The sequence below is a fragment of the Talpa occidentalis genome, unplaced genomic scaffold (assembly GCF_014898055.3).
Source record: "Talpa occidentalis isolate TD23 unplaced genomic scaffold, MPIMG_talOcc4v2.1 talOcc4.6, whole genome shotgun sequence".
Taxonomy (NCBI): domain Eukaryota; kingdom Metazoa; phylum Chordata; class Mammalia; order Eulipotyphla; family Talpidae; genus Talpa; species Talpa occidentalis.
In genome coordinates, this window is record NW_023604972.1 from 111,700,469 (window position 1) to 111,728,084 (window position 27,616).

General features: G+C 35.6%; 1 protein-coding gene and 1 pseudogene across 3 annotated transcripts in view; one reads left to right on the forward strand and one right to left on the reverse strand.

Annotated features, from left to right (window-relative positions):
* The window catches only part of IL6ST (interleukin 6 cytokine family signal transducer), a 42,927-nt gene extending 16,807 nt beyond the window's left edge, over positions 1 to 26,120 (forward strand). For 2 of the 3 annotated variants that reach the window (XM_037530804.2, XM_037530803.2), the window contains 15 exons: positions 130 to 208; positions 2,241 to 2,546; positions 2,962 to 3,082; positions 8,251 to 8,417; positions 8,929 to 9,083; positions 11,219 to 11,378; positions 13,119 to 13,201; positions 13,807 to 14,017; positions 14,593 to 14,775; positions 16,260 to 16,361; positions 16,526 to 16,672; positions 16,995 to 17,135; positions 19,471 to 19,567; positions 22,284 to 22,365; positions 22,901 to 26,120. In XM_037530804.2, the coding sequence (XP_037386701.1) occupies positions 145 to 208; positions 2,241 to 2,546; positions 2,962 to 3,082; positions 8,251 to 8,417; positions 8,929 to 9,083; positions 11,219 to 11,378; positions 13,119 to 13,201; positions 13,807 to 14,017; positions 14,593 to 14,775; positions 16,260 to 16,361; positions 16,526 to 16,672; positions 16,995 to 17,135; positions 19,471 to 19,567; positions 22,284 to 22,365; positions 22,901 to 23,638 (2,757 nt within the window). In that variant the 5' untranslated portion in view covers positions 130 to 144 and the 3' untranslated portion in view covers positions 23,639 to 26,120. Of the gene's footprint in view, positions 1 to 129; positions 209 to 2,240; positions 2,547 to 2,961; positions 3,083 to 8,250; positions 8,418 to 8,928; positions 9,084 to 11,218; positions 11,379 to 13,118; positions 13,202 to 13,806; positions 14,018 to 14,592; positions 14,776 to 16,259; positions 16,362 to 16,525; positions 16,673 to 16,994; positions 17,136 to 19,470; positions 19,568 to 22,283; positions 22,366 to 22,900 lie in introns of those variants that run through there. The other variant, XM_037530805.2, reaches the window with a different exon arrangement.
* Positions 4,774 to 5,315, reverse strand: LOC119261266 (ferritin heavy chain-like; annotated as a pseudogene).
* Positions 26,121 to 27,616: the final 1,496 nt, after the last annotated feature.

Sequence of the window (27,616 nt, forward strand, 5' to 3'; positions counted from 1 at the left end):
AGCAATAGTCTATGTAAACTTGTTTTCTGCATTTTCATGAAAATCTACACACAAGTAAAAGAACTTTAGAAATTGTTTACGCTTGCATGTAGTAGAAAAAATTGAAATAACACTACATATCTTTTACAGAAATATCTGTGCAAGATGTTGACGTTACGGACTTGGATAATACAAGCCTTGTTTCTTTTTCTCATCTCTGAATGTATAGGTAAGGTTCATGAAATACCCTTCCTCCCACCCCTATAGATTAGGTGTTTTTTTAAATATATAATTAAGCTTTGCTTATTATATAATTATGCTTATATAGTTAGTTTTTCTTTGATCATTATTGAAAGTGAATAATTTACATAATTTGAGTTGAAACACTCAATAATTCTAAATGCTGTTTAGTTATACCAACAATAACTTCAAGATAGGAAAGGAAAAAGGTTTTATTTTTAGAGAAAAATCTGTTTATTTTTTTTGCATAGAACAGCTGGGATGTAGACCAGACATGCAGGGGAGGGCGTGTGTGAGAGAGAATTCAGCAGAGGCAGCGTGGGGAGCAGAACAGGCAGATTTACTGAAATATACTGCTAAGGGTAACAGTGGGTGAGACAGGAGAGGTCTGCTAGGCCATATGTGGATTAGCTCCCTGGCCTGATCGAACTCAGACTATAGTGGTGATAGGGCTGAAATTTAACCTGTAGGCCACTAGGAAGGCCCACCTCTTAGTACTTTACTTCTTTGTGGCCAAAGTTATCTACTGATTTGTGATTGTGATACCAAAATAAATAAAGAGTACTGTTCACATCGGTAAACAACCTTTTGCCTGTCTTAAGAACTGGTTGTAACTGGCTCACAATGAGGTAAGTGTAGACGTCAAGAACAAATACTCAGAAACTTTTAGCAATGTAACATAGCCATGACATCTAAGCATATAATCAGTAAACTTGTCTCATAAAAACACAGTATAGAATAAAAATTAAGTCTGACATATTGGGAGGAAGGAAAATTGATTCAACTCTCTCAAAACCTACGAATGCAACTTCGTAGAAAACTTTTGTTAAAAACTTCTTTAGAAAGTCTTTCCTCAAATTTGAACCCAAATTTTTCTGCTTGTAACTTTCCCGATAATCCTCCTTCTGGAGTAGGTCTACTTTGTCTCTCCACTGCTCAGTTCTACAAGTATTGAAGGACAGCTTTCATGTGTCTCCTGTAGTTCTCTCTTCCCCAGCCTATACTTACTCATTGTTCTAATCATTCTTTATAGGACTTGATTTCCAGCTCCGTGTGTGCTGATTACCCTTTCGGCTCTTCTCTTAGTGCACATATCACATTAAATATACCATCCTACCTCTCTTGCTTAACAGCTATAGGGCTTTGGCTTGTCATTTAATCTGGCTCAGATTCCTAATCTATAAATTGAGGATAATAGTCTGTACCTTCTCAGGTTATTGTGAGGATTAAATGAGCCAATATACAGAAAGCATTTTGACGATTCCTGGCTCAGAGTAAGCATTAGAAAAAGGATAGTAAGTATATATTTATTAAGATTTGAGTAAAATGCATGTAAGGAAAAAAATACAATGTACCAGAAATAGACATGGTCTGAGTATAATGATTTTAATGATTTTATCTGAATGTCATTTTTTATTAAAGAACAAAGCTTTTTTGCTAGCTAAAAAACACCATAGTTTCATTTAAGCTAAGGGTCAGAGAAAATTCGTAGATTTTTTTTTTTAATACAATCTGATTCTTTATTAACATGGGGTTTTATATTACACATTGATTGTTAAAACTATTTCCTTTGTTGCCTAATTTTGATATATGAATTATATATACTATCTCTCTTTGCTCCAGACCATACTCCAACAGCATTCATGGCTAGAGAGGAGCAGAGACTACCACTGAAGGGTATAAGTTGTACCCTGAATCTCAGTCAAGGAGCAGGATTGGTGGTGGAGCAAATGAGAATCATGCTGCCAGCAGTCGATATTTCCTAAAGTGAAGTTAGAATTCTATTAAAAAAGCTGAAGTTTTCATGTTTCTTTTTTTAAATCTAACTCCATGTGCCTTATGATGTGTAATTTCTTTACAAACTCATGTATTAAATTCTGACCATGTTAATTTTCACTGTTTATTTTTCTTATTTTTAAAGATATTTTATTGAAGATTGGGGAACTGCACTGATATAAAATACCATTTTACACCAGAAAAATTCACTCTACTTTTGTATCTTCTATTATTGTTCCTTTCAGGTGAACTTTTAAATCCATGTGGTCATATCAGCCCTGAGTCTCCAGTTGTGCAACTTGGTTCAAATTTCACCGCAGTGTGTGTGCTAAAGGAAAAATGTATGGATTATTATCATGTAAATGCCAGTTACATTTTCTGGAAAACAAACCACGTTACTGTTCCTAGTGAACAATATACCATCATAAACAGAACAGCATCTAGTGTTACATTTACAGATATATCTTCATTAACTACCCAGCTCACTTGCAACATTCGTACATTTGGACAGATTGATCAGAATGTTTATGGAATCAGAATAATTTCAGGCTGTAAGTTTTGTTTTGTATTTTATATTACTGAAAACTTTGTCGTGAATATCAAATCATTTTTAATGTCTATTGGCTCTTATGAAATGCTATAACTTTTCAGCTATGATTTTTTTTAATTGGACATTTATTTTTTTAATTAAGCTTAGAAATGGAACTACATTTGCATTAGTAATGTATTGAAAGCCTAAAGAGTAACCTAAGTTTAGTAACTTCTTTGAAAATCAAGTATTTGTCAGCTTTCTAGAACAGCATTTTAACATGAGACCTAAAAAAAGAGTGTCATTGTTATGTATTATTTTGGTCTACTTTATGTTGTAAATGTCTTAGTATATAGTCTTGGTAATGTCTAGTGTATAAATGACATGCTATCTATGTGTATAAAGGTTTTTGAGAATTGCTGCTGTTTCCTTTTCAGTCCCTCCAGAGAAACCTAAAAATTTGACTTGCATTGTGAACGAAGGAAAGAAAATGATGTGTCAGTGGGATCCTGGAAAGGAAACACACCTGGATACAAACTTCACTTTAAAATCCGAATGGTAAGTTATTGTAGTTGTTTGTTGAATTTAAGTTTAGTCACTTGTGCTGGAGTTTTCCTCAAAACATACACAATTTTTAAAACCATTTAATTTAATCTTTTATTCTAGAACATCTGAAATGTGAGAATAGTATAATCCCCATGTATCCATCATCCATCTGCAGCAGTGATCCGCTCACGACCAGTCTTATTGAAATATACCCCACCCAGACTGTCTTGAATAAAATCATTGTTATCATTTTTTCTCATTCTTAAATATTTTGTACATATCTCATTTTAAGCACACTTTTTAGATAACATAGCTGCATAACATTATTATTTCCAAATATAACTGAAAATACTTGAGTGTTCAAATTTCCCCAGATATGTCACAAATGTATTTTTACATTTTTTTCAAATCAAAACCTAAATTTCATGTATTGCAAATTATGTCTTTAAGTCCCTCTAATCATACGAAAGTTTCTATCTGCTTCTCCTTTTTGTATACAATGAAGTTATTAAAATATTAGATATACATTGCTTAATGTATTCCTTTGGCCCTTTATTCCAAAAAAATGCTATTAGATGCAGACTTACTTAGATTTGGGTTTGATTTTTTTTTTTTAAGATTTTTTATGCATACAAGATCTGGGGTACAGGCCAGAGATGCAGGGGAGTGAGAGGACCCAACAGACAAAACAGGGAACAGAACACAGGCAGACTGACTGAAATACACTGCTGAGGGGAACAGTGGGCAAGACAGGAAAGATCTGCCTCGCCATGTTGGTTTCCTTCTGGCCGGCTGGGGGATCGAATTCATGCTGCAGAGGCTATCGATTGCTTCATAGTGCGGTGCTTAAACCGTTGCGCCACCAGGGAGGCCCGGTTTGATTTCCCCCCCACCCCTCAAAATTTTAGGAGTAGTGTGTACTTCCACAAGGAACCACCACTGTGGAATCCCCCAACCCCACATAATGTTAACTTTACTTTTTATGATATACTAAGACTGAGTTGTGGTTTCAAGTGTTGTCAGCCATAACCTTTCATTTTAATAGTCCATTAGTTTTTTCAAACATCAAGTTGAAAGAATTTTACATTGAACTTTTAAACATCCCCATCACCTAGATTCTGCAATTAATATTTTACTATATTTGCTTTATCACTTATCTATACATCTTTCTCTCCCTCTATCAATTCATCATTTTAAAACATTTCAAAATGAGTTGCATACATTAATATACTTCACCCTTAAACATTTTTATTTTTAGGTAAAATGTATGTACATCTTAAAGTAAACTTGGCATGTCTTAAGTGTATCAGTCACTGAGTTTTGGCTTCTGCATTTACCTCTGTGACTCGTAACCCCTGTCCAGATATCAAACATTACTAACATTCCCAGAAAGTTTCCAGATGTCCTTTCCTCGTCAGTCTCAGTCACCACCCATACTGTGAGCAACTGCTTTATCTGATTTTCTCTGTACAGACTTTTTGTCTGTTCCATATTATATCAGTGGAATGATACTGACTCAGTGGAATATTTTGGGTATTTAATCATGTTCCTTTCCATTTTTATATTTGGTGGGGGGTGTTGATTAGGGGTTATAAATTACTTTTTTTTTTTGAAGGAATAGTATAAATTAAAAGCCATAAGTAGATGTTTTAGTAAAGATAACTCCAACATACATGCATTGAACTGGTGACCAGAGATTCACCCTATGGCAAGTTAGCCTCAGACTTAACTCTCCTTGTATTGTCTCCCAGGCCTTGCTTGTCAAAGAGGTACTCAGTCATGCCAGATTCAGGGACTCCCATCTTGTGCAGGTTGGTTATATGGTAACCCAATTCTTTGATGAAAAATATATCTCAGTGAAGTCACACAAAATGGGGGATGTTTTTGTTAGTATGCATTTTGTGCCACTCCAGTAGTGACTGATGCATACTCTTTTCTAAGTATAATTGCACATTCCCATTACTTTCAAAAACATTTTCCCAGTTGTCAGAATCTGGTTTCTCCATATCCTGAAGGAATATTTGGCCACCTCTTGGGTTCTGCATTTCATCAATTTCTCAGTATGTCCTTCTCCACCTAAAATTAAAGAAGAAAATATTTGGCAAAGCCACATCATCTTAGTCAAAGAAGTAAGACATGTACAGGTAGATGTAGGAGGCAGATAGTTCCAAGTTTATCAAGAAGTTGATGGCAGCCCAGAATCCTGGTGATAATTCTGGAACTTTCTAGGGATCACAGTCTTCATTGCAGACAGCTGAGGAGAGGTGGCCACTGCATTATCCCCTGTCAGTAATAAGAAGTCCTAGGAGATCCAAGGTTGCTGTGAGGCAGAGGGCTGACTCTTAAGTTACTGGCCTAGGTCAGGCATGAGTCTCTCCAAACACCATTGAAGGAAACCATGGTGACTTTCAGCAAAGACTGCCCCATTATTTTTTCACTTAAAGTTTTAAGCTGTCATGAAATACAAAATGGTGGTATTTTATCTTTTTTCCCATGAAATACTTAAACTTTTCTTTATCAGCTATCATTACTCTGAGACACATATAAGAAAAAGTAGTGTCATAATTTCCCTTTATTAACACCAGTTTTGAGTTGTTTCACTAACGTTTTTCCAAAGTAGGTAATGAAGATTTTTATCCCCTCATTGTGTATTTATATTTAAGCATGTGTTATGTCTTAATCTATTATCATTATTATTCTTGATACTTAAATTGTCCCATCTTTAGTTAGTGGGAATGTATTCCTTTTATCATCCTTTTGACACAACTTCATTAGTCTTACTAACTTCCTTGATTCTGATATGACATGATTTTCCAGATTCATCTTAACATATAGTTTCTGTCCTAGAATCAACCATTTCCCGAGTAGCTATCCATTTGACGTGAAATACTATTTAGAGACTGGATATTAGGGAAACACATTGCCAGTGGAATCGTTGTCTCTGGTCTTTTTTTTTTTTTTTAAGATTTGTTTATTTGTACAAGAACTGGGGTACAGCCAGAGTTGCAGGAGGATGAGAGAATTCATCAGAGACAGAATGGGGAGCAGAACAGGCAGATCCACTGAAGTACACTGCTGAGGGGGGCAGCGGGCGAGACAGGAGAGGTCTGCCGCACCATGTGGGTATCTCCCTGGCTGGCCAGAAATCAAACCTGCACTGCAGAGGCTATGGACAGCTTCATGGCGTTGAGTTCAACCCGCTGCGCCAACGGGGAGGCCCCTATTTCTGGTCTTTTTCAGTGGAAAGAGCTAGGGAAAAGTTTTTTTAAGATAAAATACATCATGAATTCATATCGATATTTCCAATTTAAAATCAGAACTATAGATTTTTTATTTCATCCCTCTAACATCAACAGCTTTTGTATCTGAAAATCTTGGTTCCAGCACCACCAACATAATTATTCATTTGCTTTATTCCATGATAAATATAACTACAGAAAATGCTAGTATGAGTATGAACAATATGATTACTAAAAACAGTTTTGAGTTTTTTTCCTTTCACCAAGGATGTAATTAAATTACTGGAAGTAGTTCCTTTCTATGTATTATATCACAACCTATTGCAAGAGTTTATATGTTTCTGATTGCTTCTGATATTTAGGAGGTTTCTTAATGTAAAGTAACAAAATGCAAAAAGTCAAATCTGTACAAGTTTTATTCATAGTAGTAGTCTTAGTTTCCTATCTCCTGTATCCCTCCTCCTAGAGATTACCTCACTTTTTTTTTTTTTTTTAAGATTTATTTATTTATACAAGCACTGGGTATAATCAGAAGCGTGGGAGGGTGAGAGAATTCGCCAGAGCCAGAGCAGGGAGCAGAACAGGCAGAAGGACCAAAGTACACTGCGGAGGGGAGCAGCTGGTGGCAGGGGAGGTCTGCGCACCATGTGGGACCCTTGCCTGGTGGCCGGGGATCGAACCAGTGCTGCGGAGGCTGCAGGCAGCTTCGCAACCCAGCACTGAACCGCTGCGCCACCAGGGAGGCCCTACCTCACTTGTTTTATCTATTTTTAAATTAGTGTGTATATAAATATTACATATTGATATGTAAATATCAATGCATAATTTAAACATGTGAATAAATACAGTAATACCACTTGAAACTTCCTATGGTAATAAAAATCAGAAAGTGATTGCCTAAGTTTGGCTGAAAAGAAGCTTAGGGAATTTTCCCAGCTGATAGAAATTCTTATCTCTGTTCTCCTATCATCTCCTACCATATCATGCTTGTTAGTAAAAATATATTGTTCTTACAGAAAGCCACTGTTAGTACAGCAAGGATTTAGTAAAGGAAAGAAACCGTATTTTTTTTTAAAGATTCATTTATTTGCATACAAAAACTGGGGTACAGGCCAGAGATGCAGGGTGGGGGGCAGTTAGAAGAGTCACCAGAGACAGAGTGGGGAACAGAACAGCCAGACTGACTGAAACACAGTGCTGAGGAGAGCAGCAGGCGAGACAGGAGAGGTCTGCTGCGCCATGTGGGTAGCTCCCTGGCCGGCCTGTGATCTATCTGTGGTGCTTCAGAGTCCACAGATAGCTTCACAGTGCTGTGCTTAACCCCTTGCACCACCAGGGAGGCCCAGGAAAGAAACAGTATTAAAATCATAAGGTAATAGATAAGTTTGGGAGAAGAGTCAGTAAGGTAGATTGTAAAACTGAATGTAGTATTAACAGTAAAATTTTGAAAATAATTCTGCATTTTAAGACACTCAGGTAGGGCCTTGCTGGCGGCGCAGCAGGTTGAGCGCCACCCTGTGAAGCTGTCTGCAGCCTCTGCAGTGCGGGTTCAATCCCAGCCGGCCTGCGAGAATCCCACACGGCGTGGTAGACCTCTCCTGTCTCGCCCCTGCTCCCCTCAGCAGTGTATTTCTGTCGTCTGCCTGTTCTGCAACCTGCTCTGCCTCTGGTGAATCCTCTCACTCTCCCACACCTCTGGCCTGTACCCCAACTTCTGTATAAAAAATAAATAAATCTTAAAAAAAAAAATAAAGACAATCAGGTAAAGGCAGATTAGCTTTTAAGGAATTATATGTTTCTAGTGACCAATAATTTTATTCCAAACTTACTAGAATTAGCTTATTTAATTCCAAGTTACACCAATCTGGTATGACCTTTTTTTTTTCATTCTAATTTCTTTCAAATCTTTTAAGTGACTGATTCTTTCATTTTTATATTTAGGGCAACAGAGAAGTTTGCGGATTGTAAAACAAAGCGAAGCACCCCCACTTCATGCACTGTTGATTATTCTCCTGTGTATTTTGTCAACATTGAAGTCTGGGTAGAAGCAGAGAATGCCCTTGGGAAGGCTACCTCAGATCACATCAATTTTGATCCTGTAGATAAAGGTAATTGTAAACCTGAATTTGAGCATTTATGGGGATACACAGTGTTTTATAAATTATTTTTTAGATTTTAATTAATGTTGAAATAAGCATTTTATTAATGATTTTACAAATTCATCAACATCAAAGCAATTTGGAAAAAGAAAAATATTCTTCCACACATTTTAAATGCTATTTTCTGGTATTTGTTCAATTTTAAGTTTTACAGCTTTGTAATCATAGTATATAAGTATCCTATCTTTATTTTCTTTAGTTTCATACATTATATTCAGTTTTCTTTTAATATTTGAACCCAAGAAGATTAACAAATGTAGTAAACTGACAAGGAAAACAACACTAGTTTCTTTAGAAACCTTTCTTTTCTGTTATACTGTAGCATAATAGCATTTTCAAAGAAATTTGTTGACTTTGCAAGAATAAATGAAAATTTTAAAATATAAAGAGTATATTTGAATTTGTATAAGAAGTTGTAATAGTATAACATAATAAACTTAGTATTTATTTTATTCTTCAGTGAAACCCAATCCACCCCATAATTTATCAGTCAGCAACTCAGAAGAACTGTCTAGTATCTTGAAATTGACATGGATCAATTCAAATATTAAGAATTTTATAAGGCTGAAATACAACATTCAATATAAGACCAAAGATTCCTCAACTTGGAGCCAGGTAAATTAAAAATTACTTTTTATTCAAATAGTCTTTTTTGAATACTTTAACCTAAAAGTCTCAATCATTTTCAGATTGTCTTATGCATCTGGTTATATGAAATATTTAGCTTGATATCTGTTGATCTGTATTTCAAGCAAGGGCAAACAGGGAGATTTCCAAATAAAAAATATAATTTGCTGCATATAGTCTCCTTTAAATGAAATAGAGAAGTGCTATAGAGTGTTAGAGACTAGCATTTTTCATCAGAAGTGAGGAACACAAATAATTAAGTGGAGAATAGAAATGAGAAGCTTATGTGTAAAGGTAGAGTAGGGTTTGGCAGTCTATGACTGCAGGCCAAATTCAGCTATGCCACCTGTTTCTGTAAATAAAGTTTTATTGGAAAATAACCACACTAATTTGTTTATATTGGCTTTGGCTATTTTTGTGCTAGAGTGGAAGAGTTGAATAGTTATAACAGAAACTATGTTGCCATACCTCAGGATATTTACTTTCTAGACCTTTATAGGAAATTTGCCAACACTTTTGTGGTAGAGCAAGAACTTGGTGGGCACTTGTATGACTGAAAAGGAAAAGGGCTATATACCCAAAGATGCTGTCAGCAGAGAAATATTTGGGATTTTTTAAAAAATAAAAAGGCTGTCACCATATACATATATACCATGGAATATTACTCAGCATTCAAAAAAGATAAACACATGCAATTTGCAGCAACATGGATGGCGCTGGAAGGGATCATACTCAGCGAAATAAGCCAGAAAGAAAAAGAAAAATACTGGATGGTCTCACTCATAGCAGGAATCTAGAAAACTTAAATAAGGGACCAGGAAAATGAATAACTATAAGAAAGTGAAAATCAAAATCAACAAAAAACTATGAAGCAGAGACACTTTTTGGGGGGTGGGGGGCAGGAGGGGAGGGATTGGGGTCAGAATGGGGGGGTTGCAATTGTATGGGGAATATAAAAATAAAATTTATTATTTAAAAAAAAAAACAGGCTGTCACCATAGTACTGAACTCCCCACACTGCTTTATGTTATATATAATTACTTTTGTTACTAGCAGTATGCTTTTGCTTTTTCTGGTTGTAATAATGAATTCATAAGGGAATTGAGGATCATGACCTTACTACTTCTGCCCTCTATTCAGACACTTACCTACAACTGAAAAAAGAAAGAAACCAAAATGGATCAGTGCTTCATGTTGAACAGAGAGAATACTTATTTGAAGTTCTTCAAAATATTTTTTTTACATAGAATCTTAATTTAGTGGTACAAAAAAAAACCTGACAACTATTTCATATCTAATATTGATCTCAGGGTAGGAGAAAGAGCTATTTAGGCTTCTCCTTTTTCTTTTTCTTTTTTTTTTTTAAAGATTTATTTATTTATTTATACAAGCACTGGGTACAGTCAAAAGCACGGGAGGGTGAGAGAATTCACCAGAGCCAGAGTGGGGAACAGAACAGGCAGACTGACGAAGTTCACTGCTGAGGGGAGCAGCGGGCGGCAGGAGAGGTCTGCGCGCCATGTGGGACCCTCGCCCGGCAGCCGGGGATCAAACCGGCAGTGCAGAGGCTGTGGGCAGCTTCGAAGCCCAGAGCTCAACCGCTGCACCACCGGGGAGGCCCCTCCTTTTTCTTAAAAAACACATTTTTTTCCCACAACTCCTATCTAGATCTATAACCTTCTCCACCCTGCTCTTTGTCTTGGAATGCTAACCTGTATGATTTTTATCTGGGTTCCTATTCCTTATAGTTTCTTAGTGAATTTAGTTAGAGGGAGGAGGGGGCCTGGCAGAAGAAACAAAAAGAAGGGAAGTAAGACCAACATGTGTACCCCCATCCCATTACCCTTTAGCATCCCCTTAAGCTAAGGCTTAAGGGTAACATTACAAGCCCCATAGTATTGACTGCAATATCCAAGGTTTTCTTACATTCTGCCCTATTCCCTTTACTAAAGTCATCTTAAATTCTGAGTGTGCCATCTTTTTCCTGCTAAAACCCTGAGTGTTACAGGTCCCAGAAAGAAAAATAAAAGGGAGGAAGAATGAGTTAATAGATGTTTTCATGCTCCCCAAATCTATTAAATATACTGATTTTGACTAGTTTTCGACTTGGATTTATTTCTCAGATTCCCTCTGAAGATACAACATCTACCCGATCTTCATTCACTGTCCAGGACCTTAAACCTTTTACAGAGTATGTCTTTAGGATTCGTTGTATGCAGGAAGATGGTAAAGGATTCTGGAGTGACTGGAGTGAAGAAGCAAGGGGCATCACATATGAAGACAGTAAGTAAATAAGTATATGAAGAAATAAAGCTGTTGGAATTCTAAATATGAACTGTCTGGTTTTAATAATATAGATCTTATTCTTTCTTATTTTGTGATCATTTTATTCAATACTTTGCACTTTTATCAAAGGTCATCAAAATGTAAAGTTTAATATGTATTATTGATAGTGTAAATCTATTTAATAACTAATTAAGAAAGTGATCATGAAGCAGTGTCTTAGATACTATGAGAAAACTTTTAACTTAATGGTTGAGAGGTCCAAAACAGTTTGTAAAAAGAAAATATTCCAGGGAGAGGCCTAACTTACAGTCATACTCTGAATCATTAATCAGTCACACTACCTAGCAAAATATATCTAGCCTCTCACTATCAAAAAAGATAGTTGTACTGTATTTTTTTTTTTAACAGTACTTGATAGTCCCCTGGAAAAGGATCCTGAAGTTTTGGATTGGTTGGTTGATTTTTCTTTTTTTCCCATGATACAAAGTATATAGTGTAGACTCCAAAAGGATCAAAGGACATACTCCCATTATTCCTCCCCAAACAAGTTACTAAATCTAAGTTGCTAATAACAGTAACTAAAGTTACTAAATTCTATTACCATGTAGAAATAATCATGGTTTTCTTTTTAAAGTTTTTCCTGTTGTAGTCACTCCCTTCAGGTCTCAGTGGCAGCAGCCATTGCTTTTAAACTTCTCTTCTCTTCCAGCTCCACTACTGATTTAGATAGGTATTGATTTGAGAATGTCAAAGGCAGAAAAGTTACCTCCACAAAGAATTTTCTCTCAACTCATAAATGCCAAGAAAGAAAATTAATCTATCACTGGTTCAGAGTTCTTAATCTGGGATTTTTGGGACTTTTAGTGGTATATGGGTCATTTGGGAGAAGTTCCTGAAATACTTCAAAATGTAGACAAAATATTCGACTTTGTGCCTGTGTGCATTTTCTGAGGAAATGGTACATAATTTTTGTCAAATCAAAGAGATCCCTGGAGTTTGGAAAGCTATGAACTATATCTTGGACTTAGCAGAGCAGGCAGACTGAAGTACACTGCTGAGGGGAGCAGCGGGTGGCAGGAGAGGTCTGCGCGTCATGTGGGGCCCTCACCCAGTGGCCAGGAATCGAACCGGCGCTGCAGAGGCTGCAGGCAGCTATGCAACCCAGCGCTCAGCCGCTGCGCCACCGGGGAGGCCCACATCATCACTTTTTTGACAACCCAATATGTTTTGCAGTTTATAAAAATTTGAAAAATCAGTTGATCCTAGAGGAAATTTTAAAACTTAGTAGCATTTGATGTTTTATAAAGTGCTTTTCATTGTCAGTGATTTTCACAATAATCCTGTGAATTTATTGCTACTATATCCTGTTACTCACAGAATAATTACTCCATTTATTTTGTTTTCTGACACACATTGGAGTTGTTTAAGCATGTATTTTAATGTGATTTTTCTTTTTTTAGCATAGGAAATAGTGATGCATTTTGTTTATTGTTTAGGATATATTTGTAGCTTTTAACAATATTAGAGATTAGAAGAATTCCAATATGATCTGTATCATGCTGACAACAGGAAGACCCAGGCATATCATGCCGGTATGATAAAATTCTGGTATAAAGAGTTTGATACATCTTGTGACTAAAAGACAAGAATATTAAGAACAAAGTAAGAATAATTTCTAGAATTTTATTTTACTGTTATAATAAAACTTCTGTTTTAAAACATTTGTCATTTCTTTAGGACCATCCAGAGCACCAAGTTTCTGGTATAAGATCCGTCCATCCCATGCTCATGGCTTTAGATCTGTACAACTTATATGGAAGGTAAAAAATGACATTCTTTTAGCTCATATAAATACGTTTTAGGTGATATTATAACTGGAGCTTTAACTTAAATTTTTATTCATCTGAATATTAGCAAAGCATTTAGTAGGTATTTTTAATAACTCTATGTACTGTGTAATCAGGCTTCGTAACTTTCGTGGGGGGGAGGGCTTATACTTTATTTGTCCAGTATATGTACTTTATTGAATTTTCCTGCGTGCCTCAGAGAAAACAATAAGGATTTTAGGTAATCAAAATATATGCAAATAATAGGAAATATAAACTTGTGTGCACTTCATATACATACATGAATATATTGTACTTAAATGAAAAATATTTAGGCTGAAAGAAGTAGTTAGGTCCACATAAGCCACAGTATAGAATTGTATATAGAAATAAAAGTTAACAGAATGATGCTACTTTCCCTCTTAGTTGATGTCATGCTTCATTCAATATGTAGTTTTCCTTAATGAGTTGAGAATGAGATTTGTCACTCCCTTCTGATTAAATATTTAGATATTTGACATAGCAAAATTTATGTATATAAACAAAAATGGATTAATTTTATTCAAGAATTATGAAATGTTTAAACTTTTTTACTACAGGCTTTGCCTCCTTTTGAAGCCAATGGAAAAATCTTGGATTATGAAGTGACTCTAACAAGATGGAAATCACGTTCACAAAATTACACAGTTAATGACACAAAACTGATAACAAACCTCACGAATGACCGCTATATAGCAACTCTGACAGCAAGAAATCTGGTTGGCAGATCAGATGCATCTATTTTAACTATCCCTGCCTATGACTTTCAAGGTTTGTGTCTGAGATGGAACCTGACTTATGGATAAAAAGAGGTGCTTAGATATTGACAGGACTTCCATAAAAACATAAGTCATAAGACTGTCTCTTCAATTCAGGGATGATCATATTTTAAAAAATCAGTCAGCAGTCAGACAATATGCTATATCATATATGGCTCATTTAAACTTTGCAGTAAGCTATTTAATTAATTTAAGGATTTTCTAATAATCTAGTTTTTAAAAATATTTTGAGGCTTGGGGGACATACACACACACACACGACTAAAATATATAGTTTTATAGCTACATTTATCTATCTGTAGTTTTATAGCTTCAAAGAAGAAAAATGCAATTTACATAACAAAAATTTGAAGAACTTTAGGAAAGGAAGGTTTTAAGTTTCAAAAATAGACTACCTTACATGTAAATTACAATGAAATAATTTTTTAATTCATGGAAATACATGTTAATTTTACAGAACATAAAATTTGATAGCAAGATAGATCACATGGTTATGGAAATGAAAATGTCAAAGTTTCAGATTTATAATGTTGATTTATCAAATTAGTATTCAAACTCTGTTTAAAGGTACTCGCCCTATAACGGATCTTAAAGCATTTCCCAAAGATAACATGCTTTGGGTTGAATGGACTGCTCCAAATGAATCTGTAAACAAATATATACTTGAATGGTGTGTATTATCGGATAAATCACCCTGTGTCCCAGACTGGCAACAAGAAGATGGTACCATACATCACACTTATTTAAGAGGTATACGTGAGTAGAAACAATGAAGTTGATATACCTTTGCTGACTCTTTGGACAAATACATCTTTAACTTTTCTGTGTGGCTATTGAAAAGACTTCTAGTCTTCATAGTTACTAGTTACTAGATGTGTGACTCTCAGCAAGTCATTCTTAACCTCTCTGAACCGTAGGGGGTGTTATTGACAGAGTAAAGTTAATATTTTTGTTCGGCAATGTTGCTTTGACCATCAAAAGGAAAGCTCACAGAGCTGGAAAAATAAGAGATTTTTTTATGTACTCTACCTGATTTGACCCCATCTGCTTTTAGTGAGAAAAGAATTTATACTAGATAACTAACTTCTTAAACAGCTATTAAATGGGGGAAGCAGATTTCCAAGAACTAGAACTCAGATTCCTTTATGTCTTTTAATGGAAGTACTAATGAAGGACAGAACATAATGATATTATACAGCCGCACGCACACTTATGTGTCCTTTTTTAGTGAGGAAAGATACCATTAAATACAGCTATGAATAATCAGATCAGAATCTAAGCAAAGGCATACCTACAATAAGGTTTGTGAGCTTTACTCATAAAACAGACTGTTTGGCCTTCACTAACCTATTTTTAATGTACAATTTCAATACACTTGGTTGTCTAGTTTGTCACCTTTAATAAATTTAAAAGCAGGGTGGGACTAAAGAGGAGACAGATTGGTAAGAACTTTTTTTAAGTTCTTGAAAACTTAAAAAGCATAGCCTCGGCTCAGGAGACCTTGAGACCTCAGGGCAGGTAGCCTGATACTACCACTACGTTGCAGCAGAATATAAATATTATTTTACCTTTTTGATAATACTGAGTCATCAAGGAAAGATAAAATTACTGTTTAAGAGGCAAAGGAACATGTAACTTCAGAAGATATAAATTATAGACAGTATAAACTTCAGTGTAACAGATACCTCATTTTCTGCTATGAACAGATAAAATGCTGTCAAAAAAGGAAAATTTTCACTGTTGCATGCACAGAATAGATTGCTTTGTTAATTTTGAGATAATATTCAAGATAATTTTTTTTTTCTAAAATTGTTTTACATTCTGAGGGAAATACACTAATTCTGTTTTTTCCCAGTCACCTAACTAACCAGGGCCATCACTGCTTTCTCTAGATCTTGCTCACTAGGCAGCTCTGAGAATTAGTTTAGATGTACACAAATTGTCAAACTATAGTAAGGCTCTGTTTTATAAAACCTGAATATAAATGCAATCATTAATTGTAGTGGCAATTTTATTGCCACTTTATTGGCAATAAAAGTAACCTTTTACTTTCATGAATACTTTCTAATAAGTTTGACTGGTATACAACAGGCAATGCTTACTTAAAAGGGAAAGTTTACTGGTTGTGGAATATTACAATGTAAAAATAATGGAATTAATAGGGGGGAAAATGCTAATCTACTGTGGAATTAATAGGGGAAAAAAAAAACCCTAATCTACTGTTCTTTATTTAGGGAACCTAGTAGAGAGCAAGCGTTATTTGATAACAGTTATTCCAGTGTATGCTGATGGGCCGGGAAGCCCTGAGTCTATAAAGGCATACCTTAAACAAGCACGTAAGTCCAAACTCATTTTCTTTGAAAAATGTTCATTTTTGTATTAACCAGGACATTTCATCCTTTGAAATAAGGATATGTCTCATGTTCAAATCATTTCATGATAGGAAATTTTATTAAATTCTAATGATTATCAGTTAATGAATACCTTTATTCTGTTCTAGCACCTTCCAAAGGACCTACTGTTCGGACAAAAAAAGTGGGGAAAAATGAAGCTGTCTTAGAGTGGGATCAACTTCCTGTTGATGTTCAGAATGGATTTATTAGAAATTACACTATATTTTATAGAACCATCGTTGGAAATGAAACTGGTAATACAAACTATCGGTTATTAGAAATCAAGTGTCTTTTTCTTAAGCTTTTAAGTATTAATTTAATTCTTCTTACATTATACATCTTAATATAGTATAGTATTGTCAGAAAAGACATAACTAAGAATATGCCGTATGATTATTTTCATGGTTCTGTTAAAATTGTGTTCATAGCAGAATATTATATAAACATTTAAGGAAGTTGTTTCCTGGTAAAATATATTTTTGCTACCTTTGAATGTTTTCACTATGTCAAATAATAGGCTTACTGAAGCAAAAACATTGAGTAGTTGAATAAAGCACACTTACTAATTTCTTCCAGCTGTGAATGTGGATTCTTCCCACACAGAATATACACTTTCCTCTTTGACTAGTGACACTTTGTACATGGTACGAATGGCAGCATACACAGATGAAGGTGGAAAGGATGGTCCAGAATTCACTTTTACTACACCCAAGTTTGGTAAGAAATAAGATGTTTGATCATTTTTGTTTTTAAAATTTAAGCATACTAAAAGTGGACTTTGTTTATATGCTGAAATTGGTTAAAAGTGTGTCTTTGGATTCATATAAATGAAGTGTTCATAAATTCTGATTTTTACATTGTAAAATTCAGATGTAAAATTAAATATTGATAGTGTAAATCTGTTTAATACCTAATTAAAGAAATGATCATGGAGTGGTCTTAGATACCATAAGAAAACGTTTGACTTGATGGTTGATAGGTCCAGAACAGTTTATTAAGAGAATATTCCAGAGATGTGTCTAACTAGAGAATCATACCCTTAATCATTAAAATCACACTGCCTAGGGCCTCCCCGGTGGCACAGCAGGTTGAGCACAGCTCTGTGAAGCTGTCCACAGCCTCTGCAGCGTGGGTGAGTTCGATTCCCGGCTGGCCAGGGAGATACCCACATGGCACGGCAGACCTGCCTCGCCTGCTGCTCCCCTCAGCAGTATATTTCAGTCCGTCTGCCTGTTCTCTTCCCTGTTCTGTCTCTGGTGAATTCTCTCACCCTCCCATACCTCTGGCCTGTACCCCAGTTCTTGAATAAATAAATCTTTAAAAAAGCACACTGCCTAGTAAAATATACCTTAGTCTCTTACTATCAAAAAGATATTTATACTGTTTTTTTCCTAATAGCACTTGATAAACCCCATGAGAAATGATGTTTATTTGGTTGATATTGTCCAGTCCCATCTTTGTTGTTTTATTAACTTTTCCTGATTTCACCTATAATCTAAATTCCAAGAGTTTGTATCTGTCTAAACATGTTAATTTTTTCACTGGCAAAGCTTAGGTGTGGTCAATATGAAGAGCCATTTGAACCATGTAGATAGTACTGTAAGAATTTAAATCTATTTGACTGGGAGATGGGGAGGTGTTGTACCTTCAAATAATATTTTGTGGAGGAAGCAATACTTGAACCTTGAAGTTAGGCTGTGGACAGATAGGAAGAAGAGCTGCTGAGCAAAGGCCCAACAATAAAATGAAGCATAAAACTACAGCAGCAATAAAGGAAAAGTTCTGTCCAAATTTGATCTGGCATATGAGATCTTGAGCATTCAGTAGTTAATATTTGCCAATCTTTAGTTTATACCTGAGCATTGATTTGATTTCTTGATTTTTATTAGATTTTATGTGAGGGTAGAGTTATATACACAGGGATGTATAGAGTGGAGATATGTGTCTACAAGGAATATGACTACAGTATTACTTTCTTACATCTTTCCTATGAAAGACTAATTAATTAAAGGGAGACTAGAGGAAGTAACAGACACTCTAAGGTAAATCGTTAAAAATATTTCCATTATAGGAAAGGGGGGAATCCTATACTTCCAAAATACAAACAATATTGAAAACCATCATTACTACAATTAAAACAAAAAACTTTGAACAAAAAAGGAAAATAGCTCCATTAGCCCCCTTAAATACAGATAGGATTTTTGTTGCATTGTAAATGATACGGCTTCTTTGCCACTCTTGTACCAACTAAGATTCTTGTAAAATTTCTAACCCTCTCTATCATATATATCATCTGTTTGAAATTAGTAAAAACTCAAAAATTTTGCCTGAGGGTTTCATTTTTATTTGAAGTTTATTTTTTTTAAAAGATTTATTTTTTATTTATGCAATAGCTGGGGTACAGGCCAGAGGCGTGGGTGAGAGGATTCACCAGAGACAGAACAGGGAAGAGAACAGGCAGACGGACTGAAATACACTGCTGAGGGGAGCAGTGGGTGAGACAGGAGAGGTCTGCCGTGCCATGTGGGAATCTCCCTGGCTGGCCAGAAATCGAACCCACGCTGCGGAGGCTGTGGACAGCTTCACAGCACTGTGCTCAACCCACCGCACCACCAGGGAGGCCCTATTTGTAGAAGTGTAAATTTGTACTTGAATTATTAAAATTATTTTGCAGCTTTACCAATTGTACTCACTACTTATATTTGTTTTGATATATTTTGCTAAGATTGCTGAGTGAAGAACATAAATGCAATAAATGGTTGAAAACTCTTAACTTACCAGATAAGCTATGTATGTAATAAACTGAAATACAGTTTATTCCTCCAACCAACATATATTTTATGCTTACTGTGTGGCCAGTTTGCTGTAGGCATAAGTGTCTAGGATATGATTTACCAAGAAGAGAGGGGGGAAAAGTTTCAATTTAAAAAGACTGTAAAAAGCTGATAGTATTATACCTTTTCAACTGTAATCTGGGGTGGAAGGTTGCATTGTTATCTCTTTAGCATATTTGTCAACATCATTTTCAGTCTTGCTCCTTTCTGTTTTTTAGCTCAAGGAGAAATTGAAGCCATAGTAGTGCCTGTTTGCTTAGCTTTCCTATTGATCACCCTGTTGGGAGTATTGTTCTGCTTTAATAAGCGAGACCTGTAAGTACCTTTATTCATGTTTTTGGTTCCCCACCCCCTGCCACATCTAGTGTTATTGAGTTATTTAACTTTATAAGATGTTATAGGCTATATAACATATAAAATTTATACCAGCTTCGCAAGTTGTATAAAAAACTACCAAATTGTTTTTCAAAGTGGCTATACTATCTTGTATTCTCACCAGTAATGTGAGTTCCATTTGTTCCGTATCACCATCACGTAGTAATGTTAGGTTTTAGTCGTTCTTTCTTACACAGTATCCAGAAAATGGATTTTCTGTGTTTCATTGCCACTTATATAACTGTTTTGATGTGTCTGTTGAAATCTTTTAGCCAGTTTTGAATTGTCTTGTTACTATTGAACCATAAAGGTTCTTATATTCTGGTTATGTTTGTTAAATATGTTTTACTAATTTGTGACTTGCCTTTTGTTTTCTTAACCATGATTTAAAAAAGCAAAATTTTTTTAAATGGTGAAGTCCATTTTATTTTTTTCTTAATGGCCCCTGCATTCTGTTTATGAAAACTTTGTCTAATTTAGTGTCACAAATATTCTGTCTCATGTTTCCGTCAGTGTTTTTTTGTTTTTGTTTTTTTTTTCCTTTTGCTTGTGAGTGATTGCAAATTTTTGTGCATGGTGTGAGGTCAGGAACAAAGTTCAATCCCCCATAATATCTAATCATTCCAGCATCATTTGTTGAAAAAATGTTCCCATAGAACTTCCTGGATATCTTTGCTGAAATTGGTTTCCATATAAGTCTAGATCTATTTGTAGATTCTCAGTTCTATTCCATTGATTTATATGTTTACTAATGTCATTACTACATTGTCTTATTACAGCTCTTTAGTAAGTTTGGAGAGCAGGTAGAATTCTTCCAGTATGTTCTTTTTCAGGATTATTTTGGCTAGCTTCTTTGCTTACCAATTTTATATTTACAAAAGACCTTTTAGAATTTTGATTGGGATTTTACTGAATCTATAGATCAATTTAGGGAGAAGTATAGTCTGAACAATAGTTTAAGGGTCATGAATCTTTCAGTCCGTGAATATAACATAGCTTATACTTCTGAGTTTTAGTTTATAATTTTTTTGGTAGCTTTCAGTTGGATAGGTCTTAACACATCTAAGTTTTTTATACTATTACAAATGGAATTCTTAAAGAGTTCTATTTTCTAATCATGGCTAGTATATAGAATTGTTGATTTTTTTAAATGTATTTACCTTAGAGATTGAACCCTTAATTTACTAGCCTTTTGGACATCTTGGGATTTTCTATGTGCATAATAATCATGCTGCATGCAAATAAAGAGGGTTATTCTAATATTTATGCTTTCAGTTTTTTTCCTGTTCTGCTAAGACTTGTACAGTATTGCGTAGAAAATGTAAGCTCTGGGCTTCCCCAGTGGTGCAGTGGGGTGAGCACAGCTCTGTGACGCTGTCTGCAGCCTCTGCAGCACCGGTTCAATTCCCGGATGGCCAGGGAGATTTCCACATGGTGAGGCAGACCTCTCCTGCCTCATCCACTGCTCCCCTCAGCATTGTACTTTGGTCCTTCTGCCTGTTCTGCTCCTTGCTCTGTCTCTGGTGAATTCTCTCACCCTCCCGCACCTCTGGCCTGTACCCCAGTGCTTATATAAATAAATAAAATCTTTTTTAAAAAAAAAAAAAGAAAGAAAATGTAAGCTCTGACATCTTCCCGTCGTTCCTAATGGGATTTTACTTTTAAAAGTGAAAGTATTTAATCTTTCACCATTGCATGTGGATGTTAACTGTTAGTTGACAAAGTTCTTATTTCTATTTTCTGAGAGGTTGTCACAAGTGTGTATTTAATTGTGTCAGATACTTTGCATCTATTGAGACTTTTCTCCTTCCATGAATGTGGAAGGAAATTTTGATTTTCAGATATTAAGCCATCCTGTATTCATAATTTTTGCGTCTATTCATGAATTACATTGATTTGTCCCTTTTTGTGGTGTCTAGATCTAGTTTTAGAGTTGGTTTAATACTAACCTCATAAAATAAGATTTTACAAGGTTACCTTTATTTTCTGGAAATGCTTGTTTAGAAATAGAATTTTCTTTGACAGAATTCACAAATGAAACCAACTGGGCCTGATACATACTTTGTGGGAAGATTTCTAATTCTAAATTGAGGTTTTCTTCAGTAATATGTATCTTTCAAGGAATTCATTGTTTTTATATTTATGTCCCGGTTTTATAATTGTTCCCAAGTTTGTCTGGTAGGCTCTCATATACCTCTCTAACTTTGGGCTATGTTAAGGTGAACTTTTTTTAAGATAAACATACTGAAATAGGTTTTTGACAGGCTAAAATTAAAAACACCTCATTCAAGATATCCTTTGTTCCTTGTCAAATACATATTTTATTTGGTAACAATGTGAAAATTTGTTAGCTGGACTCCTATTTGTTGAGAGGTAGTGTATTACATTTTGTGACCTGGCTAAAATTTTAACATGGTTTTATTGCAGGATTTAATTTCAGAGATGTTTTTAATTGAATACTGATTGACTAGATTAAGATGCCTATGCAGTTTTAACCATATTTTTCTATTGGTTACAAGAAAATATATTTTGGGGCATGGCAGGTATATTTTGTTTAAATTGGTTTGATTCTTTGGATAGTGTTTATAAATAGGGACTGTATTTGCTGTTTATTACATATGTAGTTCCACATATGCCATATTTATTTTCTCTGCAGAATTAAAAAACACATATGGCCCAATGTTCCAGATCCTTCAAAGAGTCATATTGCCCAGTGGTCTCCTCACACACCTCCAAGGGTAAGATGAAATGCTTCGAGTTTATACTATAACCCAGGCATGTTAGGATACATTTATATAACCCAGGCATATTAAGATACATTTGTATAATTTGACCAAAAGATATAATAGAGAATATTGAAAGATATTTTTCTGTTTATCAAACATAAAATAATATGGTATGTGATAGCTGTCATAAGGCAACTAAAATGATTTCTGGAAACCTATATTAAATTCCTTGAGTTTTATATTAACAGATTAAAATGTTATATTGTATAATACCTCAGTCCGAGGCTTATTTTCATTTTCTACCCAGTTAATCCTAAGCAGCGCAATCTAGACATGAAATATGAGAATATAAAACTGGGATTCTGACAATTTCAGTGTTAGTGCTTTAGTGATACAGATTATCTGAGAAGTTTCAGATATATTAGCTCTGTTAGTTCTGTAACTGCAATATTTGTGTGCTGTGTATATGTAAAATATTTTACACATACATAGGAGTTTCTAAGTGAATGTTTGCTATATGTAATAAGCCATTTTCTTTCTCTCGCAGCATAATTTTAATTCAAAAGATCAGATGTATTCAGAAGGCAATTTCACCGATGTAAGTGTTGTAGAAATAGAAGCAAATGCCAAAAAGCCTTTTCCTGAAGATTTGAAATCATTGGACCCATTCAAGAAAGAAAAAATTAGTACTGAAGGGCACAGCAGCGGTATTGGAGGGTCTTCGTGTATGTCATCCTCTAGGCCAAGCATTTCTAGCAGTGATGAAAATGAATCTGCACAAAACACTGCTAGCACTGTCCAGTATTCCACTGTTGTACATAGTGGCTACAGACACCAGGTTCCATCTGTCCAGGTTTTCTCAAGATCTGAGTCCACCCAGCCCTTGTTAGATTCCGAGGAGCGGCCAGAAGATCTACAATTAGTAGATAGTGCAGATGGTGAAAGCATTTTGCCCAGGCAACAGTATTTCAAACAAAATTGCGGTCAACATGAAACCAGTCCAGATATTTCACATTTTGAAAGATCAAAGCAAGTTTCATCTGTCAATGAGGAAGATTTTGTTAGACTTAAACAGCAGCAGATTTCAGATCATATTTCACAGTCCTGTGGATCTGCACAGATGAAAATGTTTCCAGAAGTTTCTGCCGCAGATGCTTTTGGTCCAGCTACTGAGGGACAAGTAGAGAGTTTTGAAACAGTTGGGACAGAGGCTGCAATTGATGAAGGAATGCCTAAAAGTTACTTACCACAGACTGTAAGACGAGGTGGCTACATGCCTCAATAAAAGACTAGTTCCTGTTAGAACTTCAGCAGTACCTGGAAAATTAAAAAAAAAAAATCTGCAATTTCAGATAAAAATCTTCATTAACTGAAGATGGTCATTTGCCCTTACAGACAAAAATGTACTGAACTCTCACTTGGGCTATTTCCATTCCAGGATATCTGGGAGTGTAAACACTACATAAACTGACTTCATTCTCTGAATAGCTGATTGATTGACTTTGTGCTGTTTCAGAATGTTTGCACTGAAGAAAAAGTTTGTTTTGCTATCTGGAAAACAGAGGGTATTTAAATATGCGGTGATAATCTTGGTGAAAACAGTCGTCAAATAAAGCAGCTTAGGAAGAATATAAAAAATTAGAGGAGCAAGGTCTAGGCCCTGTACTTCAGCCAACACCAGAGGTCCAGTGGGCATGTAAGTCCTACTTTTTTTGTCTGACTAAAAAATGGGCTCATTTATGGTCATACCGATATATAAAATACAGTTCTCTTCCAATGGTAAATAATGCTGCCAGTTACTAAAAAAAAGGAATTCTAGAGTTTTAACTTAAATTGAAAATACTCATTTTTAGAAATAACCTCTCTGAAGATCCATTTCACAAACTCAACAGAGTACCCAGGTAAGAGCTGGGACTCAGTACCACAAACTATCCTAAGCATTGTTTAAATTTTTTGCCACATAGGCAATTTCATTAAGATTTATATACATAAACATTTTTTTAAGATTTCAGAGAACTTGGTTGATGAAGCACTTTATACATTATGCCTTTAGCTTAAATGTGTTCTAATGTGATAAGCCTTGTTATTTTAAGTAGGGCAATACTCACCAAAACCAGTATACTATGTCCCCCAAAATATAAATGTTAAAAAAAAAAAAAAAAAAAAAAAGCAAATACTTAATGTAGAGGCACTTAACGAAGTGATTATATTTTAATATCTGCCAGTTGTAGGTAAAACTTAGATCTGAACATTATTTGGGAATATTTTAAACCTCTGTCCACTAGCTCCTCTGCCCACTAGTGCTAAATCTACTTTTGCATTTATGCTATCACCTGCCAACCACATTTGATGTGGAGGTAAAGCTAAGATAGGAGCTGAGTAAGAAGATATTGTCATAAATCATTAGTGGTTGGTTGACTATTAGTGAGTTTTTCTGTCATTTGTTATAGAAACCAGGCTGAATTAAAAAGTTGCAGTTATTGAAGACCAAAATTCATACTTTTATAATCACATTAGACTTCCTCATACATTATTTTAGTATTCTTGCATTTATATAATGCCTTGTACCTTCCTGAGCTCCTTTATATATATGGTTTTTGTGAGGCAGAGTAGATGCTTTATTCTGATATATCCAGTTATTTAAGGTAGAACCAACATGAGATAAGATGAAAGAATTAAAAGTAAATGAAGAAAATCAGACACAGAGGTCAAGTAGAGGGAGAGATACTCAAACTTACACTACAAGATAATGGCACCACCACCGCCATTCAAGTTGGTCCAAGTCAGGACTAGATTTTTCTTGCTGTGTGTCAAGAAATTTATAGCTCTCTATTCCTTTCCTCAAAATACATAGATCATGTTTTTATTGTAATCTCATTTAGCTGTAATCTTTCTCCTAACAAATAACAGTTTTGTGAAGAGCATTCTAGTGCAAGGTTTGTACAGGGGGGTAGAAGGAACAGTTATAAAATGTGAACTTACAATTTAAGAGGAGAAGTCTTTTTTATTTTATACTTAAAGAACAGTTTTATTGGGGAAAGGGACAGGATTTGTTAAGAGAGGCCTGCATGGTTGCAGGCGGGCAGCCTTGAGGAGAGCGGCCTCCGCTGAGGGAGGTCAGTGAAGAGCAGTCCCAGCAGGTACAGGTCATGGGCAGGCAAGAGGCTGCTGCCCTGCAGAGGAGAGTTGGTGGCGAAAGAAGCACCTGTATAGGCACAGGTGGGCAGAAGGGAGTGCTCCAGAAGAGTCATTTTTATAAAAGACATGTAAACAACTTTTTAGGTTGAAATTTGTAATAGAAAATGGTAGAATGAGTGAATGTTCTCCCCCCCCCCCAAGCACTTTAGACATTAAGTAGATAAGGTTACTGTGTTACTCTGCAAAATTCCATTCACAAAGTAAATATGCATTTGATCAGTAATACAAATCTTTGCCCGAAAAGAGAAAAGCAATCTTTGAAACTTAAGTACAAAATTACTTTCCTAAGGCATGTCTTAGAATGTTTTGATGCATGGAATGGTTTATTTATTTATGTGAGAATTAGTCCATATATAAATAGATTGAGCCTTATAAAGTAATGCTAGTTCTTTTGTGGATAAAAGCAATCACTGCTCACAACAAAAAGTATGTCATCTTTATTGTGCAAAGGGCCTCTGACAAATATCTGTCCTGGTATCAAACTCTGCGGGAGGGGGGGGTGTCTATTGCTGTATCCTCCTCATCAGGGTGATCTAGCATCAGCATCTCCACCTCAGGGGAGGTGGGAGAGGGAGGGTGGGGAAGGGGAGAGGGAGGGTGGGGAAGGGGAGAGGGGTGGGGAAGGGGAGGGAAGGAGGGTAGACAAGTACACCTTTAGGTGGCACTAGCGGGCAAGGCAGAGGCGCCCGCCGCCCTGTGTATGGGTTATCTCCCTAAACCGGGGATTGAACTCAGGCCACTGTGGCTGGCAGCGCTGAGCCTTAACCCCTAGGCCACAAGGGAGGCCCTTCCACAGTTGTGTTTTTAACCAGGTTTAAGGTATTTGAGAACTTACAACCCAGAAGCAGCTGGCTCGAGTGAGCCAACATTTTCAAACAGTTGTGCTTTTGCTGCCACACTGAAAAGTAAGTTTTAAATGCAACTTTAAATCAGTAAAATCCACTCAAAGTGAAATTCGGTGTTACCAGTTAAACACAGCGAAGGTGATGAGTTAAACTGTCCCCAGAATGTGACCTGAATTTTGCTTTAGCTCTTGTTCTAGCTTCCCAACACACGCCCACTGCTCTCTGGGGAGCTTGCTGGCCTCTGTCAGTCTCAGAAAACTGGGAATAGCTGGTCCTAAGGGGCCTTCTCTTACCCCCTCTGCTCCCAGAGGCAGTGACATTCCTGGTGCTGTGGAGCCCAAAGAATTGCTGTTCATTCCAGTAAACAAAGGTGATTCTAAAAATGAAAAAATGAAGTAGAACATGTAAGATAGCTTTACAAATAGAAAAAATTTTGTCTTTACTCACCTGGTTCAAATCATGACAAAAATATAGAATTACATAGATTCCCTAAGATATTATTGACCAAGTCAAGCAAGAGGGCTCCTCTATTCTGTGAAATCCACATAATTCTCTTTCTGTTTTCAAGAACTTCCTAAACCATGTCTTTCATATTTTAATAGTTTTGTTGAAATGGGTAAAATGTCAAAATAAGCTATATTTTTTTAAGTTTTTTTAATTTGGGGATAGATTTAGTTCATCATGTTAGCTATGTGTTGCCCATGTGAGGTTATGCTAAATTTTTGCACTTTTTTGTAAATTGAGACTATGGAGCCAAGTTATTTAAGTTTAGCCTAAAATTGGGCATTATCGTAGGTCTCAAAAGCAATTAAAACTAGTAAACTTACCACCTAATTCTTCTTTAATCTGGTCCTTGACAGCAGTTTTCAGGTCCTTTTCAGGCTATAAACAGACTTTTGTTCCAGTTTGTATCTCCTTTCATCATACATGCTAGGAGTATGTGCATTAAGCATGATATTCTAGTAAACATTGCATTAAAAATAAAAAGGCAGCTCAGGATGAGCTCTTCTGTTAGTCACTTGTTCCTGAATTTTTAAGGGCATTTTGTAGTCAGAAGTTCCTTCAAAGTAATTAAAGAACTGGGTAATGAAGTTAAACTAAAGTTGATAGATGATAAAAATGCATTTAAGGCCTATGTTGATTGATGTTCTAGATCTTTTATCCCTATAACACAAGCTTTGTCTGATTAATTAGGTACCTCAAATGCTGTTAACATGATT